Source organism: Telmatherina bonti (assembly GCF_933228915.1).
Source record: "Telmatherina bonti genome assembly, chromosome: 5".
In the NCBI taxonomy this organism is placed as follows: domain Eukaryota; kingdom Metazoa; phylum Chordata; class Actinopteri; order Atheriniformes; family Telmatherinidae; genus Telmatherina; species Telmatherina bonti.
The window spans coordinates 32,349,358-32,367,380 of NC_136623.1; the positions used below are offsets into that span (position 1 = coordinate 32,349,358).

Consider the following 18,023-nt stretch of genomic DNA (forward strand, 5'->3'; position numbering starts at 1 on the left):
AAAATGCCAGGTTGTTAGAGGGGATTACAGAGTTTATTGCTGCAGTGATCAGTGTGTGAAGACTAAATAAAACAACTTCTAGACCTCAGCAAACAAATGCAACACACAGCTGGCATGTTTTACAGAGAGCAAGGCCAGCTGTCCACAAGAAGAGGCCGAGTGGCGGCGGCTGCCGTTGGCTAGCTTTCAACCCTGCAGGCCAGTCGCCTGTCTGAGGAGATGAGCGGATTTCCAGGTGACCAGAACTGGAGCCAATCCCAGCTGGGTGTGGAACCACAGTCCTTTTCTTTTTTTCTTTTATATAAGAAAGGTAAGAGAATATTGAGACAACGTAAGAAAAAGATTGAAAGTATTTGTAAAGAGAAACAACTTAGAATTACAAATATTCTTATAATTCTTAATTACATTATGTATTATCTTTTCATAAATATATATATACATGTGTGTGTGTGTGTATATATATATACATATACATATACATATATATACATACAGATATATATTTGATTTGGGTATTAAACCAAAAACTGTATCAACTAAAAATAGAATTATTCAAATTCTTATTACAGTAGCAAAAAAGTTAACAAGCTCCTGGCTAAAACCACAACCTCCTAGCAAACACATCTAATGGGAAAGGGGTAAAAAAGGTAAAAAAACAAAAAAAAAAAAAAAGACGTGATGAAAATGGAAAAGGTAACAGGAAGACTACAATTTAAAATTAAGATATTTCAAGAAATATGGTCACCTGTACTGTAGGAAAAAAAAAAAAAAAAAAAAAAAAACACCCTAGAAATTACTTAAATTTCTGACATGTGTATGTGTAAACATTGGCATTATTTTGCAGTTACATGTTGTTGTTTTTTTAATTATGTTTACTTTTATTCATTTTATTTGTTTATTATTACTTTCTTTTTTATGTAGGTTTATATGTACAAGTGTATGTATTTATTTTTGTATGCATATGTGTGAATATTCGAGTACATATGTATTTATATGTATATATCTGCAAAGAAATGTTATCCTTGTGTTAATTTAAAAAAAAAAAAGAAAAAAGAAAAGGTAAATAAGCTGCACGTTAATGCTAGAGGCTTCGGGACGGTCTTCAGCCTGCAGCTCCTCAGATGTTCCTCACCATCTCCAGAGGAAAATCCTGCCTCACTTACATTCAGCACCAACGTTGGCTTTATCATTTATTAGCAAAGAACAGAAAAAAAAATTCCCACTGATTGTTAATGTGCAGAAAAAATATGTTTGGTTAAACACGGTGAAGATCCTCAAAGTAAATCAAACACTTCAGAAGATCAGTGGAAAGCGCAGTAAAAACACTTTACAGCAGTGGCTCATGTCCAGGTTTTGTTGCAGCTCAGGAGACGGTCAGCCTGTTTACAAATGCAGAAAACACTAAAGAATCATTCATCGTAACACTGAAACATCTATTCTTGAGTTTGAGAGAACTTAGAGACTCAGCTCCAGCAGGCTGAATAATTTATCTGTTGAATGATTTGACGATATCAAGTGGATTCTGTAATGTACGTATGCGATTCCTGATGGTGGACAGGTTTGGCTTTTTCTGTTGTCATGACACGTAAGAAGCAATCAGCTGTTGTAGAGCCCTGGTTTCCATAAACACACCGGAGATCACGCTCTTCTGCAGACGTATTTTGGTCTTTGTAACCTACTTTGGTGAAGAAGTTTTCATATTTTCTGCTGACAGGACGTAGTACTGCAAGTCATACAGACCTGTGGAAGGACAGGGAAAGCATTAATGACCTGACACCTGATCTTCCTTTACTGTACATGTTACAACCCACAAACTGTCACTAGTGTGTTACTTAAGTCAGACATATGAGGAGGTCCATGTACATTAGTCTAAGTAACTTACACCCCCACCCTGCTGGGACACTTTGTGGTGCTTGTAGTCCATCTGTCGGCTCCATCAAGACTAAAAATCACCTGTTCATCAAACATAAAGTAATCTGTGGCTTCAGACCTGGTTGATGAAGATAATGATGATTGTTTTCTTATCATTTCTTATCACCACCATTACCTCTAACTAACATCACATTCTAATTGTGATCAATATGTAATTCCTTCCTTTGTTCATTCATTTTCAAGTCCGATTAAGGGTCACGAGGATGCTGGAGTCTATCCCAGCAGTCATTTGGGTGAGAGGCAGGTCCACCCTGGACAAGTCAGCAGTCCACCACAGGACCATGTAAGTCCTCTTATCAGATTTATTTATTTATTATCTATTAATCATATTTATTTATGATTTTTTGGGTCATCCTAAGAACCACATGAATGTGTTTAGATGCAACATTTTCTCACTTTTCATTCAGACATTTACTGACCTCCTCCTGATTTTTCTTTTGTTTTCCTCTCCTCTGTTAAAAGTATCTCATCTTGTCATGCTGTATTCATTTTTGTTGATTTAAAAAATGCACACACACACACACGTACATATATATATATATATATATATATATATATATATATATATATATATATATATATATATATATATATATGTATGTATCCAAGAATTTGCTTATTCAGTATTTTTTGTATCCATTTATAAATTACATTTTATTCAATAGGTTATACTTGGAAGTAGGGATGTGAATCTAACAACAACTCACGATTCAATTCGATTCCGATCTTTGGGGTGACGATTCAATTCAGAATCGATTCTTGATTCAAAGAGATCTTTGATTCAAAATCATTACATTTAAGTAAGAAAAGCTGCTAATTTCTCAAGTACCTTCATTCTTCTATAAGCTAGAAAGATTTGAGAAATTATTCTGCTGCTATAATGTCCAAGGAGACAGGTAAAAAGATCAATAAAAACAATGAAAAATTACAAAAATTTTTCCTTTTTTTTTTTTATTTGAAAACCCCCCCCCCACGATTTTTAAAAGAAAAATATCGATTTTAAAGCGTTGAAACAAAAGAATCCTGATTGTCAATTATTCAATTCGATTTCCCACCCCTACTTGGTAGAGCTCCTTAGAAAAAGTATTTCCCAAAATGCTCCTTAAATTATATTGCTTCTGTGGAAATGACTGTGTCGGATTAAAGTAAAAAAAAACAAAGAAACCCAAAACATTAAGAGTAAAAGAAAGATAGAAACAAATAGATTACATGAAAGAGAAATGTAATATGAAAGAAAGAGCATCAGTTTATCAGCAGCAGAAAAGATCAGCACCGTGGACAGAGACAAATCCTCTGCACAATTAATCTTTCTAACTTTCCTTTTCCTTTTCTTATAAATTAGTTTCTCTATTAATAAATGAGCTCACGTGACCAGCTCACATCGTGAAGCGCGTGCTCCCTGCAGCTGCAGGCTTCATATGACCTTCATAGCAAGGCAGCTACATGACAAGCATGAAGCTTGGCTGTGCTTGGCCGCGTGAAGCCCTCGTGTCTTCCAGCCTTTTCAACATACAACCCCTCCTCTCAAGTCTCGCGATGCCAGACCTCAACAGCGGGGTTGGTGACGCTACATCACCTGACCCACAAAAAGGGGCGGGGCGTGCGGAGAAATATAAATACTTTAATAAATAAATAAATAAATAAATAAAGTGGAGGATGTAAATGTGCAGAAAACGTCGCCATACGACGTCCCGGTTTGAAGCGCACATCTGCGGAACCGCAACTGGAGCGGAGGAGGAGGAAGACTGGATGATGGGGGGATGATGATGATGATGATGATGATGCCACTGAAGGTCTGATCTCCCCCTGCACACCCCGCTGATACACAGGGACTATCTGGCTGCTGCTGCTGGTGGTGGAGAGGATTATCCAGCAGGCTGTAGGGAGGAGGACAGGGAGGAGGGGGAGGCAGCATCATCCGGAGAGGAAGGTTTTTGTCAGGAAGGCAGGCTGCACGGTAACAACAGTAAACACGTCCATCCAGGATCAACAGGAAAAACTCGCCATCTAAGACCAGGAGCAGGATTCCCAATGTTGGAAGTGTGTTTTCATCTTAAAAAGGACAGCGGCGTCTAAGAGGAGAAAGTGAACGCATGATTGTTCCAGAAGCGCGTGCAGATCCAGCAGAACTGAGTGGGAATCCGCCACTTCCAGGTGTTATGCAATCACATCCACTCTGGATCCTCAGAAAGTCTCCCTCCATCCCTTTTCCAGCGCCGTGTTTGCGTGGTGATTTCGAGGGCAGCTGGGATTTCTGAGGCTGGTTTGCTGGTTTCCGCGTGGAGGAGGAGGAGAAGGGGGGGTAGGGGGGGGGGGGGGGGGGGGGTAGGACCATATTGGCGGCTGTGTGGACGAGGTTGGACTCCGTGGACAGAAGAAGATGTCGGGGCAGACGCTGACGGACCGCATTGCCGCGGCTCAGTACAGCCTGACAGGATCCGAGGTGTCCAGAGCTGTGTGTAAAGCCACCACACACGAACAGACACCCCCAAAGAAAAAGCACCTGGAATGTAAGTCTATCTATCTATCTATCTATCTATCTATCTATCTATCTATCTATCTATCTATCTATCTATCTATCTATCTATCTAATGCCCTTTCACCATCCTCCTCATAACAACTAGGCCATGTAAAGCCATCATGTCCTGCCCCTCCGCCCCCACCCCCCACCACTGTTCCACCAGTGTGTGTTAATGTGCTTGAAGGGGTTCATTTCAGTAGTATATGCCAGGACAAGCACACACACAACTATTTAAGTCCTTTCTCCTTGAATCCACAGTCAACCCGTCCCTTTACGTCAGAGATACTTCCCTGTGTCATAGTAAACCAGATACTAACTGTAAGGCCTGCTGTCTTGAGACAGTGACTCTGCTGCCTGTGAATGCATAATTTAAAAGGTTAAATGCAGTGTCGTATAAGCCAGCACACGGTTGTTATTACCAGGGGCGTGATATTCTAAGAAATGATAGTCCTCTTAGCTGACACTTTATTGGATCCACCTTGCAAAGCTGCTCTGTGACTGTGGAGGTTGTTGGAGTACTGCAGTCAGAGTCATGTTAAGATGCGAGCTTTGAGTCATGTTGCATTATCCTGCTGGAGAAAACATCGGCAGATGGTAGACTGTGTGCATAAAGGGATGGAGATGGAAATATCCTCCAGAGCTTCACATCAGCAGCAGCTTGAGCTGTTAGCAGGATGGATCCATGCTTTCATGATGTTTCCACCTTATTCTGATCCTATCTGAATACTGCAGCTGAAATGGGGACTCGCCAGACCAGGCAACATGATTTAATCTTCTTTTGTCCAGTTTTGGTGAGTTAGTGAGAATTGTAGCTTCAGTTTCCTGTTTTTAGTTTACATTAGTGACAGCCGATGTGGTTTTCTGCTGCTGTAGAACATCTGCTTCAGGGTTGGACAAGTTGTACATTCAGAGAAGCTGTTCTGCATATCTTGGTTGGAACCAGTAGATATTGAACTTCCTGTTGACTTTATGATCCAACCAGTCTGTCCATTCTGCTCTGACCTCTGACATCAACACAACATGTTGGTCCAGGCAACTGCTGATCGCTGGACTTTCCCTCTTTCCCATCCTGGAAACTCTAGCAATGGTTGTGTGTGAAAATAGATATAAAATGGCCAGTGACTCTAAACATTGCAGATTTTTTTATTCAGATTGTTGATTTATTGTTTAATCCAAACAAGGGAGTTCAGCTTCAGAGGCCCAAAGAAAAGCAGGAACAAAATCAATATAGAAGCAGTTTAATGGGATTTTATTTACTGCTGGTCATCATCTCTTGTTACAGTAATTCTAGCTGAACATTTAATGTGTGACGTTGACTGAAATGTGCAAAGACTGATGCACAAAGAAGGCAGGAAGAAATGTGAACCGAAAATCCTTCGAATCACTCTCAAAATTTAAGTGCAGAGGGATTTCCTTTAGGTGTATGTGAATCCAGTCTTACTCAGTACGTTGGCATTTTGAATAAATGATTGTAGTCTCTTGTATGTTATTACCATGTAAATACGTTTCAGGATTATTCTTGCTTGGTACAACCCATCAAGTTTTATTCAGAAACTTCTGTTGACATTTAAGGACATTTAACAATAAATATATTATATCTATAAATATATATAAGCTATATATATTATCTCTGTGTATTATAATAAAATAGATAGATAGATAGATAGATAGATAGATAGATAGATAGATAGATAGATAGATAGATAGATAGATAGATAACTTTATTCATCCCCAGGGGGGAAATTCAGGGTGTTCCAACAGTTTCTTTAAAAAATTAGATAAATAGATTAAATTAAAGATTAATATTAAAGAGTCTAATTGCAGCTGGAATGAAGGACCTTCTGAACCTCTCAGTCCTGCATGGAAGACAGATCAGTCTCTCACTACAGCTGATCCTCTGTCCTGCCAGGGTATTATGGAGGGGATGTTTTTTTATTATCCAAAATACCCAGAAGTTTTCTCCTCATCCTCTGCTCCACCACAGCTCTGACAGGGTCCAGACTTCTGCCGAGGACAGAACTAGCCTTCTTAACCAGTTTGTCCAGACGTTTGCAGTCCTTGTTTGAAATGCTGCTCCCCCAGCAGACACCAGTGTAAAACATCATGGTTGCGATGACTGTGATAGAACATCTGCAGCAGGTCGCTGCTGACATCAGAGGACCTGAGCAGCCTGAGGAATAAAAGGCGACTCTGTCCCTGCGTCTGTATTGGTTGACCATTCCAAGCTCTGGTCCAGAACCACCCCCAGGTACCTGTAGGTCTTCACATTCTGTTTCCTCTCCACCAGTACAGACTGGCTTTCTGTGTGATGTAGATCTCCTGAAATCCACCATGATCTCTTTGGACTTAGACGTGTTCAGGAGAAGACTGTTCTTGTTAGTCCAGTCTGTGAAGGCCTCTACCAGGTCCCTGTAGTCCTCTTCCTGTCCACCTCTCCAACATTCAGTTCAATTCAACTTTATTTATATAGCGTCAAATCACGGCAATGCCATCTCAAGACGCTTTACAGACAGGAAAAAAAACATAATGAAAGCCATTCATAATAGCCTATATAAGGAAACCAACAGACTGAGTGGGAGGCTCCAACTCAATCTCCCATCCTGAGCAAGCACACTGGCGACAGTGGGAAGGAAAAAACTCCCTTTTAACAGGAAGAAAACCTCCAGCAGAACCCGGCTCAGGATAGGCAGCCATCTGCCTCTGCTGTGTGGGGGGAAGAGGACAGAAAGACAACAGACAACAGGAACTGCTACTCCCGGCCAGGGAGACCTGCTGAGACAGGAGACATACATGTTAATGATGCAACACTGTTATTGGGGGGGGGGGGGGGGGGGGGGGGGGGGGGGGGGGGAATAAGAGTGATAGATAAAGAGAGAGAGAAAAAAGCTTAGTGTATCAGGAAATGTCCCTCAGCAGTCTAAACCTATAGCAGCATAACTAAGGGATGCTAACCATCCCTAACTATAGGACTTATCAAAAAGATAAGTCTTCAGCCTAGTCTTAAAGGTGGGGAGGGAGTCTGCTTCCCAACATGCCACAGCAGCTGTATCATCTGAATACTTCTGTACGAGGCAGGACTCCGAGTTGTATCTGAAGTTTAAAGTGCAGAGTGAAAAGATAGGGAGCTAAAACAGAGAGGATATATATATATATATATATATATAATTTTATAGAGGAAACATAGCAGAGGAAATTACCTATAGTGGTAAAACTATTTTCTCCCCCTCTGAAATACCTGTGGTTGTACTTTAAACAAAGTTTGAAGGGAATTAATACCTCAAATAGTTCCCTAGTAGCCTGAAGACCTGACACCTGAAATGTACTGACCTCAGTTTTTAAAAAAAAACTGAGGTCAGTACTGAGTACTGAGTACTGAGATAAAACTACTGCGGTTCAATGAGTTCCCACCTTCACAAGAATATAAGAATAACTGCACAGTCTCGTTTGCTTGGCACTTTATCCTGCTAACCTTTAGCTTAGTGGTCCAACATGAGATTAGCTAACTCCATAGCCAGAGTTTCATTACAATTTGTTCCTGCACTTTTCAGGTTTAGCTTGCTAACAAACTAAATTATTCTTCTTGTCCAGTTTAGCAAACAAGAAAAATTAGCATTGCTGGCAGCTAACCTGTTTAACTTGCTAACTTGTGGTGCCTTTCCTCTAGTACTGTTAGCACAGTTAGCTGGGACTTGTTTAGCTAAGCTAACAATTCAGCTCGTAGTTCACTAGTGGAAAAAGGGGCATAACTAGCTGCTCTTTTTATCTTGGTGGTCTAAGAGCGAAGTTACAAAACCCCCAGCTGGTCTAGCAAAGCTGGTGACTGTCATCCATCCCCTGATGCTTGGGATTTCTTCTTTCAGAGGCGGATGTGCAACACTTAGCCAGTGTGTCTTGCAATTGAAAGCAGCATTAGCTAACTTAAAAAGTGTGTGTTGTTGAACTTGCAGTGATTTGTGACGTTATTGTCCAAATTGTTTGGTGATTGTCAGGCGTGTGAAGGAATTGACACCACAGATTGTACCAACCTGTTCACCTTTAAGCTCGGTTCAGTCTCTCTCCAGTTCCACTTTATTGTTCACACATGGCCACTTCTGACTCCTTCTGGCTCAAGCAGCACTTCAGCTGTTTTATTGTGCCCTCAAAGTTTTCATTAAAACATGTTTGAGTGTCACAGAGACTCAGCAAGGCTGGCCAGTATATCAAAGGATGATTTCAGTTGTGATTTTGGCTCCCAACAATCATGAGAACAGTGACATCGACCAATAGCAATTATTATTAAAAATAAAATGGTTGTGTTATTTGTTTTGAATTATGCGTGCACTTCTGCCACTCCCAAAAGCAAATCTGGGGAAATACTGAAAATTAACCATCATTACTGCAGATACTATTGCCAACTTAGCGATGTTATTGTTATATTTAGCAAGTATTTAGATCCTTCTTGCAACTATTTTTTCAAAAATGTGACAAGCAACACACAAGCAGACTTTTGGACTAACCTGACAGCATGTGTCCTTTATGTTAAGCCTAGAAATAAGGCATTACTAACATCTAACTCAGATGTCATTCAGAAGTATTATGGACATTTTGTTTTTTTGTTTTTTCCTTCACGTCAGGTGAGAAGTTCTTGTTTTGTTTAGTTATTGTGCACTACTGCTGGGACATGTTGGACTGGTGGACAAAAGTACGTCATCGGCCTGCGCATAGTGTGCGTGCGACGCATGTCTGTGGTTGCTATGTGTATTGTGTATTGTGGTCATGTTGCATGTCCTGGCTGCCTCAAAAGAATCCAAGGATTTAAAAGATCGGGGTGAATAAAGTTGCCAAAATCAAGACGGAGTACTGTGTATTTCAAGGGTGCAACATTTACGCTTAGCATTTTCTGCCAGGCATGCCATGTTGGCATCTATCGCAATGTAAATAATAGTTTATTTCAAATTGGGACCAACATTGCTGCGACAGAAAAACATGCTGAAATACCAGAAATGAAAGAGGATTTACAGGGACTGTCATGATGTGTGTTTTGTATTTTTAGTTTTGGTTTCTCGTTTTGTATCTTTAGTTCTGGTCTTCCCAGTTTAATTCCCGTGTTTCTTGTTTAGCCTTTGTTCCTTTTCATTAGATTCACCTGGTCTTGTTTAGTTCATTCACCAAACCTGTGTCTGGTTTGGTTTTCCTGCATTTATACCCCTTGGTTTCTGTTCTCATTGCTGGTCCTTTGTGTTTGCTTACGTTAGGTTTATGTGTTCCCTTCAGTTTTCTGCAATTAAAACTCCCTGACTTTGAATCTCTGGCTCCCGACTCCGCATTTGGGTCCTTACCTCCTGCACCACCAATCGTGACAGGGACAAGCTAATCAACGAGGCCCAAGAATGTTATCTCCAGTACAATTAGCATTGTAAAACATGCTGGCCGTCATTTAATTAAAACCAAGACATGAAGTACCACAGGTTGCCATGGCGACATCTTTGCCTACCGGGTCTGTGGATACACAGCAGATCACAGTATAAATCAAATGGATGGATGCGGAACCTGCATATCTTTGAACCTCATAATAATATCAACACAGTGATTTTCTCAGAGGTACGTAGCTAGCTTACATCGGCCGTAGCAGACTTTTTTTTTCTAATGCTGATGTGTTGATCTTAAACGCCAAGGATTATAACTTTTACAACCCCTTGTAGCAATGGCGTCACCTATGCAAAGATGCTAACTAGAGGATGATTCTGAATTTTTTTTAACAGTGTACAAAATGAAACAAACTAACAAAACAGTAAAATATCAGAATATTTAAAGTGTCCTGTTTATAAAAATGACTGCCTTGTTGGTTCCAGTCTTAAACTTTAGATGAGTTACATAAAGTATCACTCAGATATTACACAGGTCTAAACATTTTGCTCACAAGTGTATTAAGCTAAACTTCAAGATCTCTCAGAGTTGCATTTGCTGTTATTGTATTCTACGGTCATTTGGCAGCTGCTTTTATCCAAAGCAACGTCCATGCGACAAGCGATCAATTAAGCACAGCAATGATCCTAACATGGATGTGTTGTGGGTGGGAAGAACCCACAACACATCCATGTACCCGGAGAAAACCAATGCATGCATGGGACGAACATGCAAACTCCACACAGAAAGGCCAGTGTGTCTTTGCGCTGCAATCATCTACAGTTTGTGTCGTGGAAAGTTTATGTTATGACTTAGATTTTCATATATTTCATAGTCCTAGCGTATATTAATTTATGATTATGGCGTTGTGGGCTTTCTGAAAAGGTCATGATGAACTTAAGAACTTAAGCTTAATTACACAGTGTCTGCTTATTCCCCTTTACAGACATAGCAATGTGTAGAGGGCCTGACATGTCTGCATTCAGACATCTGGGATCTGATTAGTTAGAACACTCTCTTCCTGGAAGAGGGTTACAGCTAACAGATATTTCTTGTTTAGAATAACAAGAAATATCTGATATAGAATGACATAGATTAAGGGCAGACAACTGACGCCCCTATGCGAGGGTAAAAGGCTGGTTCAGCCGGGACTCAGGTAGAGCATTTCAGACTTCTGCCCCGTCGGACCTCTGGACTGTCTCTCCAAATTGCAATTTGTATTATTCAGTTCTTTCTTATTTTCTGTTCAATAAACTTTGTAATCTTTTTCACTTCAGAACCAGACTCCTCGTCACTGACAGACTTTTTTCCACAACAGTTTGAAAAACTGTGTGAAGAATAAGTCAGATAATCCAACTCACCGGGAAGATTTCACCACATGACGTCGTGTTCTCATAACTTTTTTTTCCTCTTGTCTGTGGGCGTGTGGGCTAAACTCAGGCAGAAAAAGAGAAACCAGTCCAAAGGTTTGCACTTACCCAGACTAGAGTAAATGGTAAATGAACGGCGGTATATCAGCACAACAAATTACAGATCAGGTCCATTTGCTGAGGTGGCTGTCAGCGTTTTGTGGCAGTGGTGAGTAAAGTGGAAATACGGCTTCCCACATATTCACATCTCTCAGACTTAATGGATGTGAGGGGAAGTAAAGTTTACTGTTATATGTCTGGTGTGATTATTAGCTTGTGGTAGCTAAAGTAAAAAAAACTTACAAAGCTGTGTTATTGACAATAATGACCTTTTTGTTTTCTTTAAATGGACAAGTGTTGCCATACATTTTCCTTTTGTGTAGTTGGAGAAGACACCAAGCCAACTTTAAAACATCAACTCTAAGATAGTCTAGTTTAGCATTTCTGCTGCTAATCTTGTTGTGGGATGTAAAAATTTATCCATCTTTCCTGAAAATAATTACAGAACTGTAAAAACTATGTTTTTTGTCATAATTTTAATCGTTTTATCTAATAAGCTGGAAATTACTGTGTTTATTATTGTGTGAAAAATGGATCAAATTGTGTTTTTTGGATACTTCCGGTACATTGTCTGAAATGACATCCATTTTCATCCACAACAGATATTAACAGCAAGAAATGCAGAAACCTGAATCATTATATTTCTCAAAAATTCTTGTTTTCCTGTTTTGAGCGCGACTCGACTATCATTCCTCTGAAAACCATATTTTGACTTATTATCCAGCATGTAACTGTGATTTTTACCCATTGGCATTAACCACACAGTCACATAAATGTATTATTAGTGACTCCCAGATATCTTCATTATTTTCATTCTACTTTATTAAGATGCTTTAATATCAGTGACTCCTAATGTTGACTGAGGACTAAAAATTACTTCTCAGCCGGCCGGACACCGGACAGATCAATTAAGATGACTAAAAGATAGATTTTATCTTGTTCCCATAAATTTTTTAAGACATCCATTAGATAATCAATTTAATCTCTTAAATAATTAACCTTTATTTGACCCCATACATTTTTTCTAAAAAAAAAAAAAGCTAAACAAAGTGAACAATCAGGGCTGGAGAAGGTTTGTTTTCCTGGTTTAAAAATGTCCCTGCTGACTGCCAGATGTGTCTGGTTCAAGTAACATCCAGGACAGTTAGCTAACTAACAAGCAAAGCTCCAGACATAAATATCAAAGCAGAGTGAAGATATTCTGAGTGAATGTGGACTGAATTAGAAGCTGGTTTGAGAACAGAAGCAGCCATTTCTCCCAGAAACTATATTTAATGAGATCTTGCAGTCGTATGTAAATTTAATCCCCTAAAACATGCCTGCATCTGTTACTGCATCTAAATGTTATGTTTCTTATCACGATTTAGGAAAGACATTTATTAAATTGTAAGAACCCGACAGATTACCGTGTCCCACATTGAAAGCGTTTGCGGAGTCTGACCGTATCACAGACAGATATCTGAGATGCCACAAGCTTTAGGTGTCACTTTGAGACTTAAGTGTGATGCAGCTGGGTGTCTTTTTTTTGGCAGGAATAGGATGGTGCAAGGGTGGAGATGCAGCTGTGAGTCAAGTGCCTGAATTGGCTGAGGTTTGGATGCCATTAAAGCTCTAACTCTCAACAGAAATGAGCGATTGAGAGAACATTTAATCTAATTGATACAGAGCAGAAATACATTGGCTAGCTTTAGAAAAGCTGGATGCTTCAGTATTTCTCTGAATGACCTTGTTGCAGCAGTATTTCTCACTGACACTTGTTAATGTTCATTACATCATAACAGATATGTGTCACCATGATTCATGCTAGTAGTTCATTATTTGTCATGTGTGTGAGATACTGCCATGGTTTTGTCTACCTGGACTGATTAAACGCTGCCTCAGTACATTGCTCTGTGCTCTTTTATTCTGTCATTATGTGTTCTGTTGTGTCTCAGTCAGTCCTTCGCTCATTCAATACAGCATTATTGTTCTATCTTGTGATGTCTTTGTGTGTGGTTACAAGGTTTTACTGACAACCAGCATCAAATTCCTCGTCTGTGTGTGTGTGTGTGTGTGTGTGTGTGTGTGTGTGTGTGTGTGAAGAAGCTTGACCAATAAAGCCGATTCTGATTCTTTCTTCCTGACTGCATGAGCTGCTTCATGATCTCGCCTAAAACTACAGCTGCTAAATGATGATGACAACAGAACTCCATACAGGCAATATTTAGAGTTTTGTACCTGAACGTGTAATTTCTCTGCTTTGGTTTCTGAGCTGTTGAACGGTGAGATATGGTGAGCATCTGCAGCCAGGAGCGAAACAGCGAGAACGCTGGTGAAACAGGAATTGAATGTCGGCCAAATGAAGACGAGTTTCTTTCCAAAGACAAGCCCTACCACTCCTGCTGCTACTAATAGCCTCCTTTTTTATCTGATGCTGCTCATGCTGCCCTTACCTCCTAATCCTCCTGCAGTCAGAGTCATGACTGGAGACGGTTGAAGGTTATGTTTTAGAAAATCTGTCATGTTGTTGCCCACTCTTTCCTCTTGACATCCACAGTTTTTACATCTACTCTTGTTCGTCATGGACATGTCACAGATTAAAGGTTGTGGTTTTAGATTCTGTAATTTCTGCAATAAACATCACCATGTCTGCTGCTGCTCTGAATCTCGTCGCTCCAATTAGCAGTTTATTTTATCATAGAGATGTGATTGTGCTGTGCTCAGGGCGGGCGCAGGATGTCTTACCTGCTGTGTGCGTATGTGTGTTGGTGAGGGGAGGAAAGCAGCACAGCAGAAATATAAACAGCGTGCTGAGTCCCCTTTGGCTGCCACGGTGCTGTTATCACCACAATGAGTCACCATCCATGTGTTCCTACATTTGAAAGATGGGCGGTCTCCTTGAAGCAATGAGGATGGGAATGGAGACAAGGCTTCTGGTGATTATGTTAAAGTGTCTGTTAGCTAATATACATGCTAACATTTAGCTTCACTTTAGGTGCTTCATCCCAAGTAAGTTTATTTTATTTATGATGAAAGTCAGGCATGATAGCGTCCTTATTAGCTTGTTTCCTGTTTATGTTTACTGAAGTTCACTAAGTAAAACTTAAGTTAGCATGGCATAAATATGTTACTGTCTTTCGGACAAATATACTGATATAATGTATGGCTTTCCTATCAGACAGTGTGGCATCCTTATTAAGTTTTTTTCCTTTCCTGCTAAAAATCAAATAAAAAGATTTATGTTTGCTCAGAAAACATAAAGAAATAGTCAAGTTAGCATTAGCATAGAGACAACCAATAGATGGGAATGCCTTTCATAGCTAATCAAGCTGCAGGTTTATTAGTTAAACACTTTTTTGTGTGGATTTAGCAGTGTTGACTTGCCAGATATAGAGATGTTATGGGTAGATTAAATATAGATGACGTAGAGCCAGGATATCAGCTTTTCCCTTCTGTTTTACATAATGCTAAGCTAGCCGGTCAAAAGCATTTTTGGCAGTGAATACCTTTAAAAATGTCTAAAAATGTCTCCTTTTTCTAGCAATAGTAGCAACAGATGAGTAAGATCTATTTGAATTAAAAGCATTTTCAGATTGATTTATTCTTATCAACCACCCAGTTGTGACAGAGTATTATGGCGTCTGGCAGCAGTAATGCAATCTGCTGGGTTAAAGTCTGTCATTTTCTCAGAAAACAGACAGTCTTTAATGCTCTGCTTGTCGTGCTTCCTCCTCTACAAACTGTTTTTAATGGAGGGTTGCAGTGAACAGAGGAATGGAAAAGAAGGTTGTTGAGAAAACTGCATTTATTGCAGCTCGGCTCTCACAGCGGGTGTCTTTGATACCCTCAAAATGTCTCTCCAGTGTCGAAGTGTGTGTGGGAGGTGGACCCTCCTACCCACAGTGTGTGTCCAGACTAACGAGCTGAGTCAACGATGCCACTTTCTACTATCACACCATCTACAGTTCTTTAAGTCTCGCTGAAATAGATGTGCTTCTCCTCTCTGATGCTGTCTTTATTTTATGTTCCTTAAATGTAAGGAGGCTAGTCTGGGTGAAAGACACTGGTGTGTCAGTTCAGATGCATCTTATAGGTGATGTGGTGCTCAGGACAGGCTGGAGATAAACAGACCTTTGCCTCTATTATGCAGGTAAATGGCAGCTGCGTTTCCAGAGGTACAAACAAAACAACAAATGGAGGGGATGTCTACACTCCAACTGCATATCAATAATACAATGCAGCTGCTGTATTGTTATCCTCTTTCTCTGAATGCTGAGTTTTGCCTCTGGACCCAACTCTTCAAAAATAAGAGCAAAGAGTCATAAAAGGTTTTTCACCCACTGACCTGATCAGACACAACAGACCCCGTAGGAACATTTTATTTCCCTGAAGTTTAGTCATTTTCTTGAAATAATAAGTCACAATTTCAATATGATTATTTACCGTTACACCTGTCAGTATCTCCATCCTCACATTTGACTTACTGTATGTACAACTCGCAGTCATAATGCTGAATGGGTTATGCACGGAGCTCTCTGACCTCCTTCAGATGCATCCTTTTCCATGTGTTTAATACATAACACTGGATTGTAAAGTAATCTGGTTTAGAAAAACCAGATTACTTTACAATCCAGATGGTGTTGCTTTTAATTTCCAGATTATTTGGCAGCTGATTCATGGAAAACCTCAACAGACTCTTGGGAGGATTTGTGTCATCTGTGTACTTAACTGTGTAGTTCAGGAAGTCCATCGACAGGAAGTGAACAGAGCGACAAAACGTAACGAGCTGAGAGAGATTCTGACCATCAGTGACTATCACGATTAAGTAAGTTAGCTAATCACTCATGTACAATCATCTTGATCATTTTGTAATCGACAGAAAACAATACTCATGACCTGTGGGCAGTTATCTCAAGAAAAGGCAGATTTCTCAAGATGATAAGAAAAATATTCTTGTTATTGAAACCATTGAAAGTGTCATATTTAAGTTAAGGTACAGGGTTCCATGTGAGTACTGTTTTGCATCAAATCGTATCATATCACACCAGATCGTGTCGCATTGTATTTGTATTGTATTGTTTTGTATTGCATCATATTGCATCATATCGCATCGTATTGCATTGTAACTTTTTGCATCACATCGTATGTGATCATATTGTATCGCATCACATTGTATCGTATCATAACTTATGGCATTGCATTGTAACCCTGCCTGCGTGGGGATCGCGCCTCTCCACGCGCGGTTACTCTGCGTTGTGTTTGTGGTGTTGCGGTATAAGGCGGAGAGACGAGTCGGTCACAGGCGGCTGTCTATTTGTGGCTCGGACCGGGCCGTTTATTCGTTGCGTCGTGTCGGCGGCTTCACCCTTATGGCGGGACACAATACACATTAACTCATAAAGGAAATGTAATCATCACAAAGACTCACAGTGGGCCTACAGCCCAGCAACATACAGGAGCTAATGTTGTAGCCAACATGAAGCTTGCGAGATTCACGGCCAACATATTTATGCAAACGAATAAAATTAACATTTTTAACCCTTTAAACATCTTGCTAAACATCGCACATGCGTGTTCAAACACACCAGCCAAACAGGCTGCCTGGAGGATAGTCTACCCATCACGAAACATCCACATTTTAACAGAGCATTATTTCTGCTGCTCACCTTATGACGGAACACAATACACATTAACTCAAGATGGCGCTGCTACGGAAGTATACTAAACAGTCAGGACAAATGACTAGACAGTATCAGCGCACCATCTACCGGCCTTGTTAGGCAACTGCCCTACAGAATCATATCGTATGGTATCACATCATATTGTAGTGATTCGTATCGCATTGTAATGCACTGTAACGCACTGTAACGTTTTGCATCATATCATATCATATCACATCGTATCAAATCACATCGTCTCGCATCCTATCACATTTTATCACATTGTATCACATCATATTGGATCATATTGCATTGTAATATATTGCATTGCATTGTATTGCATTTTATTGTATCATATTGTTATACCCAAGCTTTCATCCTTATATGACTAAGAATTTTTACTGAATTTTTTTTAAAGGTTTGAGTATCAAGAAGCTTATTTATTTATGTTAAATATCTCTGATTCTGAAAAACACATGCAGATTATTTAATGTACAGGTACAAAGCCCTGGTTATTGTGGCACATATAACCAGGCACATCATTTATTTTGTCAGACACAAACACACAAAAAGAGAATAAAGCAATCTAAATAGTTACAAGGGAGTTTTTCAATTTTCTGATGTGAATTTTTTATGAATACACCCACATTTTGTGTTATTTTAGACATGTGTAAGACATGTGTAAGATATGTATTTTAGAGCGTAAGATTTTTGATTTGCTTTCAGTTACACAAAACAAAACAATAAAGCTATAATTGGCATCTATCTTTACTCTGTCATATAGGCAATTCCTTGTCTTAAACAAGCTGTTTTATGTCCTGTCTCTTTAACGTGCCCCCCCTTCACTGAACCACATTTTTTCCTGCATCTGATTGGTCATTTTAAAAAATGCTTCACAAGGCCACACCCTCTCCCTGTGAACTACATCGTCTGTGCCCGCTGGAAAGTTGTGCCTTAATAAAGACTTCTGGTAAGCTAGCAGTCATTTTAGATTAAAACGGGAAAAAAAAAATTAAAAAGTGATTGTTTAGAGAAAGTCTGACAGGATTTTTTTCTACTTTAATAACAACCCTCGAC

At 39.7% G+C, this 18,023-nt stretch overlaps 1 protein-coding gene across 1 annotated transcript in view; it reads left to right on the top strand.

The window, feature by feature from the left end:
- Positions 1–4,312: 4,312 nt before the first annotated feature.
- snap91a (synaptosome associated protein 91a) overlaps positions 4,313–18,023 on the top strand; it is a gene marked incomplete at both ends in the record, with an annotated part of 59,617 nt that continues 45,906 nt past the window's right edge. The window contains one exon of the mRNA XM_079241345.1: positions 4,313–4,442. Within this exon, the coding sequence (XP_079097471.1) occupies positions 4,313–4,442 (130 nt within the window). The remainder of the gene's footprint in view (positions 4,443–18,023) is intronic.